This window comes from Haematobia irritans, chromosome 3 (assembly GCF_050003625.1).
Source record: "Haematobia irritans isolate KBUSLIRL chromosome 3, ASM5000362v1, whole genome shotgun sequence".
NCBI classification, from domain to species: domain Eukaryota; kingdom Metazoa; phylum Arthropoda; class Insecta; order Diptera; family Muscidae; genus Haematobia; species Haematobia irritans.
The window spans coordinates 215,443,464-215,469,243 of record NC_134399.1 but is presented as its reverse complement, the minus strand read 5'-3'; the positions used below and the strand labels follow the sequence as shown (position 1 = coordinate 215,469,243).

Below are 25,780 nucleotides of genomic sequence, written 5' to 3'. Positions count from 1 at the left end.
TTTTATTTTTATAGAAAATTTTGTCAAAATTTTATTTCTATAGACAATTTTGTCAAAATTTTTTTTCTATAGACAATTTTGTCAAAATTTTATTTCTATAGAAAATTTTGTCAAATATTTATTTCTATAGAAAATTTTGTCAAAATTTTATTTCTATAGAAAATTATTTTGACAAAATTTTCTATAAAAATAAATTTTGTACAAAATTTTCTATAGAAATAAAATTTTGACAAAATTTTCTATATACACAAAATTTTGACTACATTTCTATAGAATACAATTATGAAAAAATTTTCTATTGAAATAATATTTTGACACAATTTTCTATAGAAATAAAATTTTGTCAAAATATTTCAATAGAAAAATTTGTTAGAATTTTAGTTTATTTCTATAGAAAATTATGGCAAAATTTTATTTCTATAGAAAATTTTTTCAAAATATTATTTCAATAGAAAAATTTGTTAAAATTTTAGTTTATTTCTATAGAAAATTTTGTCAAATAAAAATTTCTATAGAAAATTTTGTCAAATAAAAATTTCTATTGAAAATTTTGTCAAAATTTTATTTCTATAGAAAATTTTGTCAAAATTTTATTTCTATAGACAATTTTGTCAAAATTTTATTTCTATAGAAAATTATTTTGACAAAATTTTCTATAAAAATAAATTTTGTACAAAATTTTCTATAGAAATAAAATTTTGACAAAATTTTCTATATACACAAAATTTTGACTACATTTCTATAGAATACAATTATGAAAAAATTTTCTATTGAAATAATATTTTGACACAATTTTCTATAGAAATAAAATTTTGTCAAAATATTTCAATAGAAAAATTTGTTAGAATTTTAGTTTATTTCTATAGAAAATTATGGCAAAATTTTATTTCTATAGAAAATTTTTTCAAAATATTATTTCAATAGAAAAATTTGTTAAAATTTTAGTTTATTTCTATAGAAAATTTTGTCAAGATTTTATTTCTATAGAAAATTTTGTCAAAATTTTATTTCCATAGAAAATTTTATTTTTATAGAAAAATTTGTCAACATTTTATTTTTATAGAAAAATTTGTCAACATTTTATTTTTACAGAAAAATTTGTCAAAATGTTATTTCTATAGTAAATTTTGTCAAAAATGTATTTCTATAGGAAAGATTGTCAAAATTTTATTTGTATAGAAAATGTTGTCAAAATTTTATTTCTATAGAAAATTTTGTCATAATTGTATTTATAAAGAAAATTTTGTCAAAATTTTATTTCTATAGAAAATTTAGTCAAAATTTTATTTCTATAGGAAAGATAGTCAAAATTTTATTTCTATAGAAAATTTTGTTAAAATTTTATTTCTATAGAAAATTTTGTCAAAATTTTATTTCTATAGAAAATTTTGTCAACATTTTATTTTTAAATTTTGTGAAAATTTTATTTCTATAAAAAATATTTCTATAGAACATTTTTCAAAATTTTATTTCTTTAGAAAATTTTTGTCAAAATTTTATTTCTTTAGAAAATTTAGTCAAAATTTTATTTCTATAGAAAGTTTTGTCAAAATTGTATTTCTAAAGAAAATTTTGTCAAAATTTTATTTCTATAGAAAATTTTGTCAAAATTTTATTTCTATAGAAAATGTTGTCAAAATTTTATTTCTAAATATTGTGAAAACTTTATTTCTATAAAAAATATTTCTATAGAAAATTTTTGTCAAAATTTTATTTCTATAGAAAATTTTGTCAGAATTTTATTTCTATAGAAAATTTTGTCAAAATTTTATTTTTATAGAAAATTTTGTCAAAATTTTATTTCTATAGAAAATGTTGTCAAAATTTTATTTCGTTTTGTTTGTTATTGTTGGTTTCTCTTCAATCGTTATTGTTGTTTTTGATGTCAGCGTAAAACCATGCATTGACTAAACTACAAGTGTAGCCTAACCAACAGAGGAAAAGTATGCTTCCTTTAGATTTAAAGAAATGATGTTTAAATTAACTGACATAGTCAACGTGTGCATTATTTTTTAATTAACCCTTTGACTACCGATGTCCACTTAGGAGGGCATTCGACAACGCCACCAAACTCTACTGCGATTTTGTTTCTAGATGTTAATTTTAAGTAGAGGCTTTAATCTAAATAAGCTATAAATATTTTCCATATTTTTAGCATTAGGCTTATTTCGTATTTTGCTATAAAGTTTCTGTTGTAGTTTGAATTTTTAATGGGACACTTAATTTTTATTTAACTGCTTTGGAAGTAAATCCCAAAAAGAATATGGAGACCCAAATAAATTATCCCAATTTCGATTTTTTCAGAACACATATTAAAAGCAGGCTTGCTACCTTAAGTATATTTTCATCATAAAGTACATCCGTCTTTAGCTCGAAATCAATTCGAAAATTCCTAAGTGAAAAGCAAATTCTTTACAATAAAGTAAACTTGTTGGTGAATATTTAAAACTTAAAACTCTTATTTCAACTATTTGAATTATTCATAATCAAGTATTACGGGATAATATCAAAACCTTATGTTATTTCCCTAGATTATGTTATTGTCTTCACTGCCGATTGAACAAAGAATAAGAAAATTCTCCGAATAAAAAGGATCTGATGTAAATGTCCTTTTTGTTGTCAAGATACAAAAAAAAATACTTTGATGTTTTGGGCAAAGTGTTATAATGTGCCTGAAATTCTAGTGGCACTTGCTTGTTTTTTGGCAAAGAATTTATGCGAAAACTTTGAAAGTTTGTCCTCTCTTAAAACTTTAGTTGGCGACAAGGGAAATAAGCAAAAACATCATTCACCGTTGCCATAGTGAATGATGGCCATGGAATATACTTAACTTTATTAGAACTACCGAGAAAAACTCGAAAAATATATACATGAAGTTACCATTTCCGTCCATATGCCATCAACGATGTCATGTGAAATATGATTTGTATACTACGTCGAAGTTAGGTGGATAGTAAGATTGGAGAAAATAGAATGATGGTCATAGCTTATGTTGGATGGAAATCTCCTAATATATAGACTCGCATAGGCATTGTGATAACTCCATATGTTAGAGAATAAATTCACCAAAGAATCAACTTTTTTAAATCGAATCAAAATGTCAATGGCATAAACCAAATAAATTTTTGGAAACAACATAAAGATGAAAAACTATGGGTCCTTTAGATGAGTGTTCATTATTATTAAATACAATCTGATTTTTAAAACAAATAATTCACAAAAAAAATCTTTATATTAAACAATGATTAGTTAGAAACAAATCTATACGGCCGTAAGTCCGGCCAAGCCGAATTTTATGTACCCTCCACCATGGATTGCGTAGAAACTTCTACGAAAGACTGTCATCCACAATCGAATTAATTAAGTCTACAAATAATTACGAATCGATATGGACTTTTGCACGGTACGTAGAGAGCCAGAATTGAAGTATGGGGGTCGCTTATATGGGGGCTATATAGAATTATGAACTTGATATGGACCAATTTTTTGTGATTGGGGATCGATTTATCTGAGGGCTATGTATAACTATAGACCGATACGGACCTAGTTAGGCATGGTTGTTAATAGCTATATACTAGCCCAATGTACCAAATTTCAAATGACTCGGATGAAATTTGCTCCTCCAAGAGGCTCCAAAACCAAATCTCGGGATCGGTTTATATGGGGGCTATGTATGATTATGGACTGATATGGACCACTTTCGGCATGGTTGTTAAATATCATATACTACCACCACGTAATTTGATGAAATTTGATTCTCTTAGAGGCTCCGCAAGCCAAATCGAGGGATCGGTTTATATGGGGGCTATATATAATTATTGACCAATGTGGACCAATTTGTGCATGGATGTTTGACGTCATATATTAACACCACGTACCAAATTTCAACTGAATCAGATGAATTTTGGTCTTCCAAGAGGATCCGGAGGTCAAATCTGGTGATCGGTTTATATGGGGGCTATATATAATTATGGACCGATGTGGACCAATTTTTGCATGGTCATTAGAGACCATATACTAACACCATGTACCAAATTTCAGTCGGATCGGATGAAATTTGCTTCTCTTAGAGGCTCCGCAAGCGAAATCGGGGGATCGGTTTATATGGGGGCTATATCAAATTATGGACCGATGTAGACCAATTTTTGCATGGTTGTTAAAGACCACATAAAGGGTGATACGGTCAAAATTTGGTCAAGGGAAAACGCGTGTAAATCGGTGAAATCGTTTAGTTAAAAAATCAAATTAAATTTCTTTTTCAAGTTCAATTAGTATAAAATTCAGGAAAAATATTCAGTTAGGCTTTCGCTTTTCCAAATCCGAATTGCCGGGCCTCACGCTTGACACCTGCCATCAGATTTTGTACAGCCACCTTGTCCACCTTCATCGCCGCAGAAAGCCAGTTTGCCTTGAACTGCTGCTCGTCCTTAGCAGTTTTTTTGGTCTTCTTTAGGTTCCGCTTGACAATAGCCCAGTATTTCTCAATTGGGCGGAGCTGTGGCGTGTTGGGAGGGTTCTTGTCCTTGGGAACCACCTGCACGTTGTTGGCGGCGTACCACTCCATGGCCTTTTTACCGTAATGGCAAGATGCCAAATCCGGCCAAAACAGTACGGAACAACCGTGTTTCTTCAGGAAAGGCAGCAGACGTTTATTCAAACACTCTTTCACGTAAATTTCTTGGTTGACAGTCCCGGAACCTATGAAAATGCTGCTTTTCAAGCCACAGGTACAGATGGCTTGCCAAACCAGATATTTCTTTGCGAACTTTGACAGTTTTATGTGCTTGAAAATATCTGCTACCTTTCCCCTTCCTTTTGCCGTATAAAACTCCTGTCCCGGAAGCTGCTTGTAGTCGGCTTTGACGTAGGTTTCGTCGTCCATTACAATGCAGTCAAACTTCGTCAGCATCGTCGTGTACAGCCTCCGGGATCGCGCTTTGGCCGTCGTATTTTGTTTATCATCGCGATTTGGAGTCACTACCTTCTTGTAAGTCGATAGTCCGGCTCGTTTTTTGGCTCGATGCACGGTTGTAGACGATACACCCAGCTTATTTGCGGCATCTCGGAGAGAGAGGTTAGGGCTTCGCTTGAAACTACCGGCAACTCTCTTTGTCGTCTCAGCGGCTTCCGGTTTTCGATTTCCCCCCGATCCAGACTTCCTGGCTGTCGACAAACGTTCCCCAAATACTTTAATTACATTTATAACGATTGATTTGACAACTTTTAGCGATTTTGCCAGCTTTGCGTGCGAGTAGCTCGGAATTTCGCGATGCGCGAGCAAAATTTTGGTACGCTGCTCTTCTTGCTTAGACGGCATTTTGACAACTGAAAAGTGAATTCCAAAATCAAAATAGGAGCAACATTCTACACACACACACCTTCAAAATGAGGGTTGCTCAAGTTTTTTAAATGCAAAATTGAAAGAAATACGTCAAGTTTATATTGACCAAATTTTGACCGTATCACCCCTTACTAACACCATGTACCAAATTTCAGCTGGATCGGATGAAATTTGCTTCTCTTAGAGGAATCGCAAGCCAAAATTGGGGGTCCGTTTATATGGGGGCTATACGTAAAAGTGGAAAAGTGGAGGTCCATTGGCAATACCATCAATAACAACTACTTCTGCCAAGTTTCAAGTCGATAGCTTGTTTCGTTCGGAAGTTAGCGTGATTTCAACAGACGGACGGACATGCTCAGATCGACTCAGAATTTCACCACGACCCAGAATATATATACTTTTTGGGGTCTTAGAGCAATATTTCGATGTGTTACAAACGGAATGACAAAGTTAATATACCCCCATCCTATAGTGGAGGGTATAAAAAGATTATAAACTGTATTATTATTTTTATACCCACCACCATAACATATATCGGTCGAAGTTTTCATATAGTCCCCATATAACCGACCTCCCGATTTGGGGTCTTTGGCTTATAAAAACCGTAGTTTTTATCCAATTTGCCTGAAATTGGAATTCTAGGCCAATCTAGGTATGTTAGGACCATAAAACGGTGTGGCAAAAATGGGGCGTATCGGTCCATATTTTGGTATTGACCCCATATAGACCGATCTCCCGATTTTACTTTTTGGGCTTCTAGAATCTGTATTTGCTTTCCGATTTGCCTCAAATTTGAAATTTAGAAGTATTCTAGGATCATATAGAGGTGTGCCGTAAATGGTGCCTTTCGGTCCATGTTTCAATATAGTCCCCACATAGACCGATGTCCCGATTTTACTTCTTGGGCTTCTAGAAACTGTATTTGCTTTCCGATTTGCCTGAAATTTGAAATTTAGAAGTATTCTAGGATCATAAAAAGGTGTGCCGTAAATGGTGCCTTTCGGTCGATGTTTCGATATAGTCCCGATATAGACCGATCTCCCGATTTTACTTCTTGGGCTTCTAGAAACTATATTTACTATTCGATTTGCCTGAAATTTGAAATCTAAAGGTATTCTAGGACCACAAATAGGTGTGCCAGAAATGGGTCATATTTTTTGCTATAGCCCCCATATAGACCGATCTCCCAATTTTACTTCTTGGGTTTCTAAAAACCGTATTATCAATCCGATTTACCTGAAATTTGAAATCTAGAGATATTTTAGTACCAAAAGTTGGTGTAGCGCAAATGGCGCATATTGGTCCATCTTTTGGTATAACCCCCATATAGACCGATCTCGCGATTTTACTTCTTGAGCGTCTAGAAACTGTATATACTATCCCATTTGCCTGAAATTGAAAATCTAGAGCTTTTATGGGACCACAAATAGGTGAGTAATAATTTACTCAGTTCACTCACGACTAAAAAATCATACTCACGCACGATATTTTTTGGTAGGACTCACGCACACTCACGAAAAGAAAATTTGTACTCACACACACTCACGCACGAAAACGTCGTGACTCACGATAAATATCGTGACTCTTGAATAATTTTATGATTAATTTACCTTACCGAAGAGTCTGAAAAAATGAGCATTATTAAAATCGAGAGTGTTATTAAACATCCCAGGTGTCACTAAAATTGTAATTGAATTTAACTCTTAAGCGTTTTATGTGGGTGAGCTGGAATATTTTCGTGAGTGTAATTGGTTACTCACGCACTCGTGACTCACGCTCACGCACGACATTTTGGTTTATTAATCACGCTCACGCACACTCACGCTGTTGTCATGAGCGTGACTCACGACTCACGCACGAATCACGAAAATTTTCGTAAGTCACGACAATTTTGTGTCACGTGCACACCTCTAATCAAAAGGTGGTCCGTATCGATCCATGTTTGGGTATAGCCCCCATATAGACTAGAGGTATTTGAGGAGCATTAGGAGGTGTGTCGAAAATGGTGAGTATTGGTCCATGTTTTGGTATAGCCCCTATATAGACCTACCTACCGAATTAATTTCCAGGACTTCTAGAATCCGGCTGATCACAAATAGGCCAGCCGAATATGAACCATGTTTTGGCTCGGCACACACCATAGACCGATCTCCCGATTTAACTCCTTGGGCTTCTAGAAACCGTAGTTTTTATCCAATTTGATCGAAAATGTAAATATACTGGTATTGTAGACCCTCAAAAATCTGTATAGCATTTATTTTTAGCTGTCCATTTGGTAAGGCATCGACCGATTTCTCTCCTTGAAGGTACACCCAAAGAAAAAATATTCTCCTCGGGAATGAAATTTTAGACAAACGTATCGTATTTTCGTGTAGAGCAAATAATCCGAATTTTTTATAAGTGATTCAACGATTGTCTCTAAAATTTGTGTCTAAAGGAAACTTTGCTTGTCTAAAATTTCGTTCCTCAGAAAAGAAAACTTTTCTTTCAGTGTATAGCAGGCGCACTGCTCATGAAAATTGCTTGAAACTGAAAGTACAATTTCCAGATTGTACTACTCGTAATTATTTAAATAATGACGGTAGAAATATACAAATTTAAGATTTAAAATCAAGGCGTTTTTTCATCATTTGCACGATATGCACGATTTCTCTAAAACTCAAACAAATTTCATCTGATCCATTTTAAATTTGGCTCCCTAATTACCATATTTTGATTCATACAGGTTCATAAATGTAAATGGAAAATTAAATAAATGATATTTTTATCCTAAATTAAATTTTGTAGAACTTAAAATTCAAAATGGTTGCTTCGCTAAAAATATCATTATGCTGGCTAAGCGGCCTAGAATAAATTAAAAATTCTCTCGGAATAAAGGTCAAAATCTCTAGAGCCAACATTTTATTTGTTGAAAGGATGGCACATTTTAAGAAAATTTAATAAAGACAGTCTCTTTGTCTTTCTAACCTTAATTGGTTCATTATATAGCCGTCTCCGCCTTTTCGGACCCAGATATCCTTCGTTTAATTCGGTATTGCAATTTCAATATTTAAAGACCTAAAATACTCGTTTTAATCCGATTTATTTTGTATATTTGTATATTTTCCAATCATTTTATATTTACATCCATATACCTCTTCTGCTATCTGTACACCTACTGTATACAGCTCATTTAAATATGGCCTATTTTATGGCATAAGTACTCAGATAGTTCAATTAAATGAATAACAAACAAAACGTCTGGCTACACATGACAGAGATCATCATAATCATTAAAATCCCCAAGCCAGCTGTAAAATTAAAACAAAAACAAAAAAAAAAAACAACAATGCAACCCATCAAAGAGGTCGACAGTGATGGAACACCATCCTGTTTGCTCCCATTTGAAGAGACGTCGGAAAATTCTTTTCTGGATGTTGAATTTTAAACGAACGATTTATATTTGCCTACAATGAGGTTTATTATGTCAGACTTCACACTAGCTCATATTAAAAGTGTTTATAACTCACACACATCCGTTCGTGGAAAGTTTATTAACACACACACACAGGATGTGCCAACGCGGATATCTGTTCTAGTTAAATGTGAGTGATTATATGCAAACTAAATTATGTATATTTCAGTCATTTATTCAAAGCATATATTTAGGATGTCAGAAGTTTTATTATGCTTACATTTTGTTTAGCATATTTTTGGGCTTCCTTTTTGGGATACCGTTAAATATGGTATATGACAGTCTATCAGGTTAGATAGATCCAGGATATAGATCCTGTGAAACAATGTGGAACAGGGTATTATAAGTTAGAGCATATGTTTGCAACACCCATAAGGATACGAGAGAGATACATGGTGTCTTTGACAACAATTTTCAGAGTGGGTTGATCTTGTGAAGTCCGTCTAATAAATAAAATTTCATCAACAATTCCTATAGAAATGAAATTTTGATAAAATTACCTATAGAAATAAAATTTAAAAAAAAATTGCACATTAATAAAATTTTGAAAATTATTTTTTATTTATTTTTTTTTTTTTAAATTTGAATAGAAATAAAATTTTGACAAAATTTTCCTCCTATGTAGACATTATTGAAAAATAAAATTTGACCAAATTTGCTATAGAAATAAAATGTTGGCACAATTTTTGTATAGAAATAAAATTTTGACAAAATTTTTGTATAGAAATAAAATTTTGACAACATTTTTGTATAGAAATAAACTGTTGACAACATTTTTGTATAGAAATCAAATGTTGACAAAATGTTTGTGTAGAAAAAAAATGTCTATAGTAATAAAAGTTTGACAAGATTTTCTATAGAAAAACAATTTTGAAAAAAATTTTCTATAGAAAAATTTTTTTCATTCGTTTTGTTTTGTTATTGTTGGTAATTCCGAAACGTGCGTCCATCCAACCATCTTGCAGTCTATAGGGCTTTGCCCAAATAAATTTGACAAACATTATTTTCCCCTGTTGGTTAAACTACACCTGTAGTTTAGTCAATGCATGGTTTTAAGCTGAAATCAAAAACAACAGCAGAAATAAAATGTTGACAAAATTTTCTGTAGAAATAAATAGAAATAAAAATTTGACAAAATTTTTTATAGGAATAAAATTTTGATAAAATATTTGTATAGAAATAAAATTTTGACAAAATTTTTGTATAGAAATAAAATGTTGACAACATTTTCTATAGAAGTAAAATTTTGACAACATTTTCTATAGGAATAAAATTTTGACAAAATTTTCTATAAAAATAAAATTTTGAGTAAATTTTCTATAGAAATAAAATTTTGACAAATTTTTCTATAGAAATTTTTTATAGCAATAAAAGTTTGACAAAACCTTCTATAGAAATAAAATTTTGACAAAACTTTCTATAGAAATAATATTTTGACAACATTTTCTATAGCAATAAATTTTGAGAAAATTTTTTATAGCAATAAAATTTTGACAAAATTTTCTATAAAAATAAAATTTTTGTGTAGAAATAAAATTTTGACAAAATTTCTGTAGAAATACAATATTGACAAAATTTTTGTATAGGAATAACATTTTGACACAATTATTAAATAGAAATAAAATTTTGACAAAATTTTCTATAGAAACAAAATTTTGACAAAATTTTCTATAAAATAAAAGTTTGACAAAATCTTCTATAGAAATAAAGTTTTGAAAAAATTTTCTATGGAAATAAAATTTTGACGAAATTTTCTATAGAAATAAAATTTTGACCAAATATTCTATAGAAATACAATTTTGACAACATTTTTGTATAGATATAAAATTTTGAAAAAAATTTAATAACTACAGGAATAACATTTCAACAATATATTCTACAGAAATAAAATTTTGACAACATTTTCTATAAGAATAAAATTTTGACAAAATTTTCAATAGAAATAAAATTTTGACAAAATTTTCTATAAGAATAAAATTTAGACAAAATTTTCTATAGAAATAAAATTTTGAAAAAAATTTCTATAGAAATAAAATTAAAAAAAAAATTCTATAGAAATAAAATTTTGAAAAAAATTTCTATAGAAATAAAATTTTGACAAAATTTTCTGTAAAATAAAATGTAAAAAAAAATTCCATAGAAATAAAATTTTGACAAAATTTTTTATAGAAATAAAATTTTCACAAAATTTTCTATAGAACTAAAATTTTGACAACATTTTCTATAGAAATCAAATTTTGACAAAATTGTCTATAGAAATCAAATTTTGACAAAATTTTCTTTAGAAATAAAATTTTGACAAAATTTTTTATAGAAATAAAATTTTGACAAAATGTTTGTATAGAAATAAAATGTTAACAAAATTTTCTATAGAAATAAAATTTTAACAAAATTTTCTATAGAAATAAAATTTTGACACAATTTAAAAAAAAAATCTATAGAGATAAAATTTTGACAAAATTTTCTATAGAACTAAAATTTTGACAAAATTTCTATAGAACTAAAATTTTGACGAAATTTTCTATAGAAATAAAATTTTGACAAAATTTTCTATAGAATTAACATTTTGACAAAATTTTCTATAGAAATAAAATTTTTGTTGTCGTTTTTTTATTTCAGCTTAAAACCATACATTGACTAAACTACAAGAGTAGCTTAACCAACAGAGGAAAAGAATGTTTGTCAAATTTATTTGGGCAAAGCCCTATAGACTGCAAGATGGTTGGATGGACGCACGTTTCGGAATTACCACATTCCTCATCAGCATCCTCTACTTGCAGCAAAACTATCAACCAATTATCAGAATAAATTCAGGCAGTTTATTAAACCCAACAAAAACCACACTTGAACCCTCCGAAAAAAGGTTTTACATTGATAGCCGGCTTATGCCAAATAAATTCGAAACAAACATATCTCTTTTCCTATGCCACTGTCAAATCATCGATTTGAATTCACATGGCTGGGTTTATTTTGAGCGTGCCTCCTCTTCTTTTTCCATTTGTTTTGTTTTGTTATTGTTGGTTTTGTTCTTTAAGCATTGTTGTCGTTTTTTTATTTCAGCTTAAAACCATACATTGACTAAACTACAAGAGTAGCTTAACCAACAGAGGAAAAGAATGTTTGTCAAATTTATTTGGGCAAAGCCCTATAGACTGCAAGATGGTTGGATGGACGCACGTTTCGGAATTACCACATTCCTCATCAGCATCCTCTACTTGCAGCAAAACTATCAACCAATTATCAGAATAAATTCAGGCAGTTTATTAAACCCAACAAAAACCACACTTGAACCTTCCGAAAAAAGGTTTTACATTGATAGCCGGCTTATGCCAAATAAATTCGAAACAAACATATCTCTTTTCCTATGCCACTGTCAAATCATCGATTTGAATTCACATGGCTGGGTTTATTTTGAGCGTGCCTCCTCTTCTTTTTCCATTTGTTTTGTTTTGTTATTGTCTTTTCCTCTGTTGGTTAAGCTACTCTTGTAGTTTAGTCAATGTATGGTTTTAAGCTGAAATAAAAAAACGACAACAATGCTTAAAGAACAAAACCAACAATAACAAAACAAAACAAATGGAAAAAGAAGAGGAGGCACGCTCAAAATAAACCCAGCCATGTGAATTCAAATCGATGATTTGACAGTGGCATAGGAAAAGAGATATGTTTGTTTCGAATTTATTTGGCATAAGCCGGCTATCAATGTAAAACCTTTTTTCGGAGGGTTCAAGTGTGGTTTTTGTTGGGTTTAATAAACTGCCTGAATTTATTCTGATAATTGGTTGATAGTTTTGCTGCAAGTAGAGGATGCTGATGAGGAATGTGGTAATTCCGAAACGTGCGTCCATCCAACCATCTTGCAGTCTATAGGGCTTTGCCCAAATAAATTTGACAAACATTCTTTTCCTCTGTTGGTTAAGCTACTCTTGTAGTTTAGTCAATGTATGGTTTTAAGCTGAAATAAAAAAACGACAACAATGCTTAAAGAACAAAACCAACAATAACAAAACAAAACAAACGAAATAAAATTTTGACAAAATTTTCTATAGAAATAAAATTTTGACAAAATTTTCTATAGAAATAAAATTTTGACAAAATTTTCTATAGAAATAAAATTTTGACAAAATTTTCTATAGAAATAAAATTTTGACTAAATTTTCTATAGAAATAAAATTTTGACAAAATTTTCTATAGAAATAAATTTTTGACAAAATTTTGTATAGAAGTAAAATTTTGAGAAAAATTTCCTATAGATTTAAAATTTTGACAAAATTTTCTATAGAAATAAAATTTAAAAAAAAAATCTATAGAAATATAATTTTGACAAAATTTTCTATAGAACTAAAATTTTGACAAAATTTTCTATAGAAATAAAATTTTGACGAAATTTTCTATAGAAATAAAATTTTGACAAAATTTTCTATAGAATTAACATTTTGACAAAATTTTCTATAGAAATAAAATTTTGACAAAATTTTCTATAGAAATAAAATTTTGACAAAATTTTCTATAGAAATAAAATTTTGACAAAATTTTCTATAGAAATAAAATTTTGACTAAATTTTCTATAGAAATAAAATTTTGACTAAATTTTCTATAGAAATAAATTTTGAGAAAAATTTCCAATAGATTTAAAATTTTGACAAAATTTTCTATAGAAATAAAATTTAAAAAAAATTTCTATAGAAATATAATTTTGACAAAATTTTCTATAGAACTAAAATTTTGACAAAATTTCTATAGAACTAAAATTTTGACGAAATTTTCTATAGAAATAAAATTTTGACAAAATTTTCTATAGAATTAACATTTTGACAACATTTTCTATAGAAATAAAATTTTGACAAAATTTTCTATAGAAATAAAATTTTGACAAAATTTTCTATAGAAATAAAATTTTGACAAAATTTTCTATAGAAATAAAATTTTGACAAAATTTTCTATAGAAATAAAATTTTAACTAAATTTTCTATATAAATAAAATTTTGACATAGTTTTCTCTAGAAGTAAAATTTTGACAAAATTTTCTATAGAAATCAAATTTTAACAAAATTTTCTATAGAAATCAAATTTTAACAAAATTGTCTATAGAAATCAAATTTTGACAAAATTTTCTATAGAAATAAAATTTTTAAAAAAATTTCTATAGAAATAAAATTTTAACAAAATTTTCTATAGAAATAAAATTTTGAAAAAAAAATAATTGCTATAGAAATACAAATTTTGACAAAATTTATAGAAATAAAATTAAAAGTATTTGCACAGAAATAAAATTTTGGAATAAGATTGTATAGAAATACCATTTTAAAAAAATTTGTATAGAAAAAAATTTTGACAAAATTTTGTACAAAATTTTTTTTTGGTCTAAAATTTTCTTTAGATTTTTTTTTTAACAAAATGTTCTTCCTATATTTTGATAAAATTTCTTATTTAAAAATAATTTGACAAAATTTTCTATGGAAGTAAAATTTTCAAAAAATTTGTTCAGAAATAAAATATTGAAAAAAAAAATTGTATAGAAAATTTATTTGAAAAAAATAGCATAGAAATAAAAATTTTAAAAATTTTTCTATAAAAATGTACTATATACCATTTTCTATTAAAAAAATACGAATATACGAATATAATAAAAATACGAATATTTGGTTTGATAGTTTTGTGTTAAAATTTTCTCCAAATTTTGGTAGATTATTTTTGGCTCGAGTGGCAAACGTGATCGCTAGACCAGTAAATCGTGTAAAAAGAGACCTCGACATTCAAAATTATTCACAACATGTATACAATTTCATTAAATTTCAAAATTCATAAAAAAGTTCAATGAAAAATAAGAAATAATAAAATTATATGTAAAAAAAATTCGAAAGTTTACAAAAATTAAATAAAATTTTCAAACAAAAATGTTTTAATTGCAGTAAAAACCACGGTTTCTAGAAGCCGAAGACGCCAAATCAGGAAGTCGACTCTGTACCAAATTTCAGGACGATAGCGCCATTAATTAAAACTCATTTTAATTGTGTGTAAATTCCTCATACCATTTACCCCATTCAGAATTAATTCTATTTTTTTGAGTTTTTGAATAATTCGGCAACAATTGTTTAATGATGAACGTATAGGAGGGTGATTATATAGATTCTCAACCAATCCTATAGTGATGCTATATAAAGTCCAATTTTTTGGAATTTTCTATAGATTTCCAACTATAGAAAATTCAAAAAAAATCGAAAAGTGGAAATGTTTATAATTCCTAGTCCTTATCGGCGAGCGACGGTTTGAAAATTACACCGGATTTCCGATTTTTGTCTCTCTAACCAAAAAAAAAATCAAAGCTGGTCGTCCCTGTCATTACCCCACTGTATCACCCATACCTTACTTTATTTATCCCATCCAACAATGCATAGCTTTATTCGCCTATTGTAGCCGTAGCCATAGCCTTAGCAACTAAGTACAATGTAAAAAAAATCTATTCTATTTCCTATTTACACCAACAAAAATTACAGCTTTGAATTGAATCACTTTTCATTAAAAGCCTCATCATTATTATGATTATTACTATTATCCCATTTTGTAGTTATCAACCACTATTCCCGGACATCATTTGCACCATCATCATTATTACCACGAGCATCACCTCATCTCATCCTCATTTGTATTTGTTACACGTTTTTCGCTTATCCTCCACTTACCTTATCCTCCAATAGATTGGAAAATAAATCCATGTGGTCTTCGTCCTCATTCATCATGGCAAAGAAATTCTTAAAGGTATCCGGAAATGAGGCCGGAAATTGTCCTTGCCGTGAATCCAATTTTGTTTCCATTTCTGTAATTAAAGCAAATACAAAAGAATGTCACAGAAATTTTACTCGATGGTGGAAAAAAAAGAAGAAAAATTTCAATTTATTTAACAAAAATGCTTTTTTGATTGAAAATTTCCTAGAAGTCGTTGAGTATAATTTCTAAGCGCGCCGCCACTTAATTTTATTTATCTACACACGCACAGAAAAAACATGTTTGGACATGGTTGCCGCATCCATTTAATGCTTATTTAGAGTATGTAATTGTCGCGAAAACCATGTATTTTGTCTTTGTAAAAATAATTTTCGAGCGGAGAAAAATATATGTTGGCAATAAGCATTTAAATGGTTCTCAAATGCCGCAAACATGTTCTATTATTTAAATGATAGAATTTGAGACCATTATATGGTCAGGAAAATCATGTATCTGACCATTCAATTTTTTTACTTTTTTGCAGAGAAAAAAATATTTTTATAGTTTACGTATAGACATGTCTACAACCATTACATGGCCATAAAGACCATGTACATTGTTTTCGTGACCATTTAATTTTTTAATTTTTTTGCAGCGACAAGAATTTTATAAAAACATTGAGCAGGTACACACGATTTTCATTTTGCGCGTCAGTCGTGTGTTGATTGTTTCTTGGAATGGACGGAGAATACGGAATTATTGTGTTTTGTGTTAATTTATTTATTCTGAAATGGCACGTGGTTTTATGTGAATACAAAAAAGGAAAGTGTAATTGAAAAAAATATACCTGGTTTTTGTTCTGCATTTTGATATATGATATAATTTATTTTTATTTGCAGTTACATGATGTCTGCGTTTGTACATTTGATGGTCACGAAGTAAATATGGAATGATTACTTATTGTTGAAATTGAACCAAACTAGAGTGTGTAAAAATATGTGAAGTTTGCTTGCACGACATTATAAATACAAATAAACAATGAATTAGTTTATAAATAAATAAAAACAAATAAATAAAGTTGATTTTGTGTTTTCTTTTCTCAAGTGGCGTCCTTTTTTCTACGACGAAAAAAGTTTTTTCATAAAAATCAAAACATTTTAGGTTGTGACCATGTTCTTTTAACTAGAAGAAAAACATTTTTGACGAATAACATAACATTTTAAAGGGTGATACGGTCAAAATTTGGTCAAGGGAAAACGCGTGTAAATCGGTGAAATCGTTTATTTAAAAAATCAAATTAAATTTCTTTTTCAAGTTCAATTAGTATAAAATTCAGGAAAAATATTCAGTTAGGCTTTCGCTTTTCCAAATCCGAATTGCCGGACCTCACACTTGACACCTGCCATCAGATTTTGTACAGCCACCTTGTCCACCTTCTTCGCCGCAGAAAGCCAGTTTGCCTTGAACTGCTGCTCGTCCTTAGCAGTTTTTTTGGTCTTCTTTAGGTTCCGCTTGACAATAGCCCAGTATTTCTCAATTGGGCGGAGCTCTGGCGTGTTGGGAGGGTTCTTGTCCTTGGGAACCACCTGCACGTTGTTGGCGGCGTACCACTCCATGGCCTTTTTACCGTAATGGCAAAATGCCAAATCCGGCCAAAACGGTACGGTACAACCGTGTTTCTTCAGGAAAGGCAGCAGACGTTTATTCAAACGCTCTTTCACGTAAATTTCTTGGTTGACAGTCCCGGAAGCTATGAAAATGCTGCTTTTCAAGCCACAGGTACAGATGGCTTGCCAATCCAGATATTTCTTTGCGAACTTTGACAGTTTTATGTGCTTGAAAATATCTGCTACCTTTCCCCTTCCTTTTGCCGTATAAAACTCCTGTCCCGGAAGCTGCTTGTAGTCGGCTTTGACGTAGGTTTCGTCGTCCATTACCACACAGTCAAACTTCGTCAGCATCGTCGTGTACATCCTCCGGGATCACGCTTTGGTCGTCGTATTTTGTTTATCATCGCGATTTGGAGTCACTACCTTCTTGTAAGTCGATAGTGCGGCTCGTTTTTTGGTTCGATGCACGGTTGTAGACGATACACCCAGCTTATTTGCGGCATCTCGGAGAGAGAGGTTAGGGTTTCGCTTGAAACTACCGGCAACTCTCTTTGTCGTCTCAGCGGCTTCCGGTTTTCGAGTTCCCCCCGATCCAGACTTCCTAGCTGTCAACAAACGTTCCCCAAACACTTTAATTACATTTGTAACGGTTGATTTGGCAACTTTTAGCAATTTTGCCAGCTTTGCATGCGAGTAGCTCGGATTTTCGCGATGCGAGAGCAAAATTTTGATACGGTGCTCTTCTTGCTTGGACGGCATTTTGACAACTGAAGAGTGAATTCCAAAATCAAAATAAGAGCAACATTCTACACACACACACCTTCAAAATGAGGGGTGTTCAGTTTTTTAAATCCAAAATTGAAAGAAATACGTCAAGTTTATATTGACCAAATTTTGACCGTATGACCCTTTAGATCGTGACCATTGTCTTTTAATGGAAACAAAATTCTTTTTATCAATATAATAACATTTTAGATGAGGACAATTGTATTTTTCTTAGAACCATGTTCACTGAGCCAACATGGTTGCAGGTTAAAATGTTACATGGTCGCCGCAAAAATAGCTGCTATCATATTATTTTGCTCTTCGAATATGATTGTGGCAATCATGTTTCTTCTCTGCGTGCATAGAGCTTAAGGGTATGGGAGAAAAAGAAAAGACGGCATTATATCAAAGGAAAATTATTTTAAATAATTGCCTGTTGATGTTAAACAAAAGTGGGGATCATCGTTTCCATCAAATTTTTCAAATGTTGTTGATTGTTGTGTACTTTGATTTAAATAAAGCGGGGAATTGTTGTAGGGAGAAGGGGTGTGCAGGTGATACGAAATTGTCATAACCACCGTTGCCACTTCAGCCAAAAATAATTTACCAAAATGAAGGGAAAATTTTACCAAAACTACCAAACTATAGAACATTTCGTCAACATTTTATTTCTATAGAAAATTTTATCAAAATTTTATTTCTATAGAAAATTTTATCAAAATTTTATTTCTATAGAAAATTTTGTCAAAATTTTATTTCTAAAGAAAATTTTTTCAAAATTTTATGCCTATAGAAAATTTTGTCAAAATTTTTATTCTATAGAAAATTTTGTCAAAATATTTTTTATAGAAAATTTTGTCAAAATTTTATTTCTATAGAAAATTTTGTAAAAAAATTTATTTCTATAGAAAAATTTTTCAAAATTTAATTTTTGTAGAAAATTTTGCCAAAATTTTGTTTCAATATAAAATTTTGTCAAAATGTTCTTTTTTTATAGAACATTTTTTCAAAATTTTATTTCTATAGAAAATTTTATAAAAAAAAATTTATTTCTATAAAAAATTTTGTCAAAATTTTATTTCTATAGAAAATGTCGTCAAAATTTTACTTCAATATAAAATGTTGTCAACATTTTATGACTATAGAAAATTTTGTAAAAATTTTATTTCTATAGAAATTTTTGCCAAAATTTTACTTCAATATAAAATTTTGTCAAAATGTTTTTTATAGAAAATTTTGTCAACACTTTATTTCTATGAAAATTTTGTAAAAAAATTTATTTCTATAAAAAATTTTGTAAAATATTTTATTTCTATAGCAAATTTTGTCAAAATTTTATTTCTATAAAAAGTTGGTCAAAATTTTATAGAAATAAAATTTTGACAAAATTTTATTTCTATAGAAATCTCTGTCATAATTTTACTTCTATAGAAATTTTTGATAGTTTTATTTCTAAAGAAAATTTCGTCACAATTTTATTTCTAACGAAAATTTTTTCAAAATTTTATTTCTATAGAAAATTTTTTCAAAATTTTATGCCTATAGAAAATTTTGTCAAAATTTTATTTCAATAGAAAATTTTGCCAAAAATTTATTTCTATAGAAAAATGTGTCAAAATTTAATTTTTGTACAAAATTTTGCCTAAATTTAATTTCAATATAAAATTTTGCCAAAATTTTATTTCTATAGAAAATGTTGTAAAAATTTTATTTCTATTAAAAGTTGGTCAACATTTTATTGCTATAGAAAATTTTGTCAAAATTTTATTTCTATAGAAAATTTTGTAAAAATTTTATTTCTATAGAAAATTTTGCCAAAAATTTATTTCTAGAGAAAAATTTGTCAAAATTTAATTTTTTGTAGAAAATTTTGCCAAAATTTTATTTCAATATAAAATTATGCCAAAATTTTATTTCAATATAAAATTTTGTCAAAATTTTATTTCTATAGAAAATTTTGTAAAATATTTTATTTCTATAGCAAATTTTGTCAAACTTTTATTTCTATAGCAAATTTTGTCAAACTTTTATTTCTATAGAAAATGTTGTCAAATCGACTTCAAATTTGGCACAAGTATGTGTTTTGGTTGAAATTTAGATATAGCCCCAGAAGCCAGAGTTTTACCCTAATTTGCTTAAAATTTTGCACAAGAAGAACAATTAGTACTATAGTCAAGTGTGCCACATTTTATTGAAATCGGTTCAGATTTAGATATAACTCCCATATATATCTTTAGCCCGATATGGACTAATACGGTCCCAGAAGCCAGAGTTTTGGTTGAAATTTTGCACTAGAAGTACAATTGGTAGTGTAGTCAAGTGTGCCAAATTTTATTGAAATCGGTTCAGATTTAGATATCGCTCCCATATATATTGTTCGCCCGATTTACACTCATATGACCACAGTGGCCAATCTTTTACTCCGATTGAATTGAAATTTTGCACAGGGAGTAGAATTAGCATTGTAGCTATATGTGCCAAATTTGGTTGAAATCGGTTCAGATTTAGATATAGCTGCCATATATAGCTTTCGCCCGATTTAAATTCATATGACCACAGACGCCAATTTTTTGCTCCGATTTAGTTGAAATTTTGCACAGGGAGTAGAATTAGCATTGTAGCTATGCGTGCCAAATTTGGTTGAAATCGGTTCAGATTTAGATTTAGCTCCCATATATATGTTTTTCTGATTTCGACAACAATGGTCAAAATACCAACATCTTCCTTGTAAAATCGCCACTGCTTAGTCGAGCGATAAATCATAAATAAACTTTTTCGAAGTTTCCTTAAAATTGCTTCAGATTTAATTGTTTCCCATATTTTCTTACTAATATTGTGTTCCACCCTAGTGCATTAGCCGACTTAAATTTTGAGTCTATAGATTTTGTAGAAGTCTATCAAATTCTGTCCAGATCGAGTGATATTTAAATGTATGTATTTTTAACAAACCGTTATATATAGCCCTCAACACATTTGACGGATGTGATATGGTTTCGAAAATTTAGATCTACAAAGTGGTGCAGGGTATAATATAGTCGGCCCGCCCGATTTTAGACTTTCCTTACTTGTTTTTATTATTTTTAAATTGTCTTACACAATGCGTTGTTAAAGAAAGGAAAATGTAACGATCTGGTATATTTTACAAATTTATACCCTCTCATAATAGAAACAAGTATATACGGCCGTAAGTTCGGCCAGGCCGAATGAACCCTCCACCATGGATTGCGTAGAAACTTCTACGAAAGACTGTCATACACAATCAAATTAAGTGGGTTGTGTTATCTTAAAACTTCTTAACATCGTTTTCTAAATTGTTAGTTAGTCCATACGTGGTATACATTAGACAAAAAAGGTATGTGTAGGTAAGTCTACAAATAATTACGAATCGATATGGACTTTTGCACGGTACGCAGAGAGCCAGAATTGAAATATGGGGGTCGCTTATATGGGGGCTATATAAATTATGGACTGATATGAACCAATTCCTGCATGGTTGTTGGATACCATATACTAACATCACGTACCAAATTTCAACCGAATCGGATAAATTTTGCTCTTCCAAGGGGCTCCGGAGGTCAAATCTGGGGATCGGTTTATATGGGTGCTATATATAATTATGGACCGATTTCGACCAATTTTTGCATTGGTGTTTGAGGCCATATATTAACACCACGTACCACATTTCAATTGAATCAGATGAATTTTGGTCTTCCAAGAGGCTCCGGAGGTCGAATCCGGTATTCGGTTTATAATGGGGTTATATTTAATTATGACCCGATGTGGACCATGGTTATTAGAGACCATATATTAACACCATGTACCAAATTCAGCCGGATCGGATGAAATTTGCTTCTCTTAGAGGCTCCGCAAGCTAAATCGGGGGATCGGTTGATATGGGGGCTATATATAATTATGAACCGATGTGGACCAATTTTCGCATGGTTGCTAGAGACCATATACCAACACCATGTACCAAATTTCAGCCGGATCGGATGAAATTTGCTTCTCTTAGAGGCTTCGCAAGCCAAATCGGGGGATCGGTTTATATGGGGGCTATATATAATTATGGACCGATATGGACCACTTTTGGCACGGTTGTTAGAGACCATATACCAACACCATGTACCAAATTTCAGCCGGATCGGATGAAATTTGCTTCTCTTAGAGGCTTCGCAAGCCAAATCTGGGGATCGGTTTATATGGGGGCTATATATAATTATGGACCGATGTGGACCACTTTTTGCACGGTTGTTAGAGACCCTATACCAACACCATGTTCCAAATTTCAGCCGGATCGGATGAAATTTGCTTCTCTTAGAGGATCGGCAAGCCAAACGGACCCCCAACCGTTTATATGGGGGCTATACGTAAAAGTGGACCGATATGACACATTTGCGATACCATCCGACCTACATCAATAACAACTACGTGTGCCAAGTTTCAAGTCGATAGCTTGTTTCGTTCGGAAGTTAGCGTGATTTCAACAGACGGACGGACGGACGGACGGACATGCTAAGATCGACTTAGAATTTCACCACTACCCAGAATATATATACTTTATAAGTTCTTAGAGCAATATTTCGATGTGTTACAAACGGAATGACAAAGTTAATATACCCCCATCCTATGGTGGAGGGTATAAAAAGAGTTAATAGTAAAGAAAAAAGCCGACTTTACCGTACGGTACTTCATTCCTACCCCTTTGGGGAATCTGAAGAAAATTTTGTTCTGTTCGATGGAATCCTCTTATGGGAAATGAAATTACGTTTGAGCTCTACGGACAGGAATATTTTAAAATTTTAAATATTTAATTAATTATTAATCTCGAATATAAGGCACTTAAGTTATGAGTGCCGTGCAAGTTGGTTTTTTTCTTTTAACTGACAACCAAAAATCCTATTCACGAAATTTATGCCACATCCAATACCAAACTTTGGCAAACACCCTCACTTCATTTTAAATGTGGTTAGCAGCAAATATTTCTCTGAGACGCTTTCGTCAATATCCCGACCCCAGTTATTTAATTTTCTATTTTGTATTCTTAGCTCTCAAAACCAACAAACACACACACACACACTAGAATTCAATTTTTGAGGTTATTTACATAACAATCTCAACAATCTACCACAAAACCTCTCTCATCACCATCATCGACATTGGGAAGTTCTCTCTCTCTCTCTGCTTACCACATACTAATTTTGATGTTAGAGTCTCATTTTGTGGAAAAATTTAATTTAACTTTAATTTCCTCACTCACAATACTTGACATACCTCTTCTTCTAAATGAAGAAGAGATTGTACAACCAACGATGGGTAGCAACTATTCCATTTCAATGAACAATCAAAAACTTTACCAGCTTTAGCATTGCCTACGTGCGTGAGTTGAGTTTTATAATAAATGCGTTTTGCAAGAAGAAAAATGATTTAAGCCTACTTTAATACTATTATAGGATTTGTGACAATTGTTTTAAATTTAAATATCATGTTATGGTTGTAAATCCAAAATTCCTAATAAATTGGCTAGACTTTGTGTTAGGGTGGATAAATGTCCTATAAAATGTACACTAAGTGCATGGAACTATTTTAGTAGTTGGAGGAAATTGCTACAATAAAAATATCATTGTAATAATGATTGAGACGGATCAAGAGCTATAAATGGAGCAGCTTGGCACAAGACTGGACAGTTGGTTAGGAGCTAGAAACGGATCTCCAATGAGCTACATACGGATTTTACTTGGTGCCGACTAAATCTAAGCCTACAAAAAATTAAAACAAGTATATACAGCAGTAAGTTCGGCCGGGCCGAATCTTAAATACCCACCACCATGAACCAAATATTAGGGTTTCCTTTGAAATTTCAGGAGGGCTTGAGGACTTGAGGACACTTCCCGAAGATAAATTTAAAGATTTCATCCATGAGGACTATATCAGATTCTGGATTTATAAGAACCATTTTTGTTTGAGTTTTAGAGGAATCATTAACATCTCTTGTAAGTGTGCAAGAAAATTATAAAATAACGTCTTGATTTGAAATCTTAAATCTGTAGAAGTAAAATCTGGAAATTTTACATTGAGTTTCAAGCAATTTTCATCATCAGTGCGCCTTCTACACCCTCAAGAAGTGAAGTCGGTCTATATGGAGGCATTACCAAATGGACCTATAAAAACCTAATCCGATACACGTTTTTGTGAGCCTAAAATAACAGAACATTTACAATTTCAGGCAAATCAGATAAAAACTACGGTTTCTAGAAACCCAAGGAGTTAAATCGGGAGATCGTTCTTATGGGGGCTATACTAAAATATGGACCGATACTCACCGTTTTCGGCACACCTCTTTATGACCCGAAAATACCTCTAGATTTCAAATTTCAGGCAAATAGTATAAAAACTTCGGATTCTAGAAGCCCAAGAAGTAAAATCGGGAAATCGGGCTATACCAAAATATGGACCGATCCTCACCATTTTCGGCAGACTTCTTTATGGTCCTAAAATACCTCTAGATTTCCAATTTCAGACAAATTGGATAAAAAATAAGGTTTCTATAAGCCCAAGACCCCAAATCGGGAGATGGGTCTATATGGGGGCTATACCAAAATATGGACCAATACTCACAATTTTTGGCACACGTACTTGTGGTCCTATAATACCTCTAGATTTCCAATTTCAGGTAAATTGAATAAAAACTGCGGTTTCTATAAGCCCAAGAAGTAAAATCGGGAGATCGGTCTATATGGGGGCTATGCCAAAACGTGGACCGATACTCACCATTTTTGGCACACTTCTTTACGGTCACAAAATACCTCCAGATTTCAAATTTCAGGCAAATTGGATAAAAACTACGGTTTCTATAAGCCCAAGACCCCAAATCGGGAGGTCGGTTTATATGGGGACTATATCAAAACCTGGACCGATACAGCCCATCTTCGAACTTGACCTGCCTGCAGACAAAAGACGAGTTTGTGCAAAATTTCAGCACGATTGCTTCATTATTGAAGACTGTAGCGTGATTACAACAGACAGACAGACAGACAGACAGACGGACAGACGGACAGACGGACATCGTTATATCGTCTTAGAATTTCTCCCTGATCAAGAATATATATACTTTATATAGTCGGAAATCGATATTTCGATGCGTTACAAACGGAATGACAAACTTATTATACCCCCGTCACCATTCTATGGTGGTGGGTATAAAAAACGCTAAATAAGACCAACTGCATAGTGTAGCTTACGCTACGAAAAATAATTTTCGTCTGAGAAACTCCTTCATCCCGGTGTGCGTGAAGAATAATCTTCTTTGGATTTCTACCTCGTCGGACAAACTCCTCCTCCAATCTATAATATCCGCTACTCCTTTTTCCCCAGCAGTAAGAGCCGTATACCGAAGCCCATCCCTAGCGAAGTACAATCTTCGTCGGACAAACTCCTCCCTACTTTGCGTGTGAAATATAATACTCGTCAAACCCCATATTCCGTACCTACGAAATACAATCTTCGTCGGAAAACTCCTTCCCCCTCTCCGCCAGCGAAGTGCTGTCTTCGTCTGACCAATTTCTTTCCTCCTTGGCATTCGAAATGTAACTACACTTTCTCAGTCGCCCTGCGTTCCCGTCCAGGATACCCGGTACGCCCTGTCAGCAGAAGTAAAAGACGGACAACTAAGACCATTCTTCCATCCCCAGCGAAGTGGAATCATCGTCGGACAAACTCCTTCCCCCTACCTTGCGAAGTAGAATCCTCGTCTAACAAACTCCTTCCCCCTAGCTTGCGAGTCTTCGTTGAACCAATTCCTCTTCGTACTCATCCTCAGTCGCCCTGCGTTGTAATCCACAATATTCGGTACCCCTCTCGTCTGCAGCAGTAAGGGCCGTAAACCGAATCCATCGCCAGCGAAGTACA

General features: G+C 31.3%; 1 protein-coding gene across 1 annotated transcript in view; it reads right to left on the bottom strand.

Moving 5' to 3' along the window:
• Nucleotides 1-25,780, bottom strand: part of LOC142231428 (uncharacterized) — a 263,204-nt gene that overhangs the window by 108,751 nt on the left and 128,673 nt on the right. Inside the window, exon 2 of the mRNA XM_075302036.1 lies at nucleotides 15,479-15,612. Within this exon, the coding sequence (XP_075158151.1) occupies nucleotides 15,479-15,612 (134 nt within the window). The remainder of the gene's footprint in view (nucleotides 1-15,478; nucleotides 15,613-25,780) is intronic.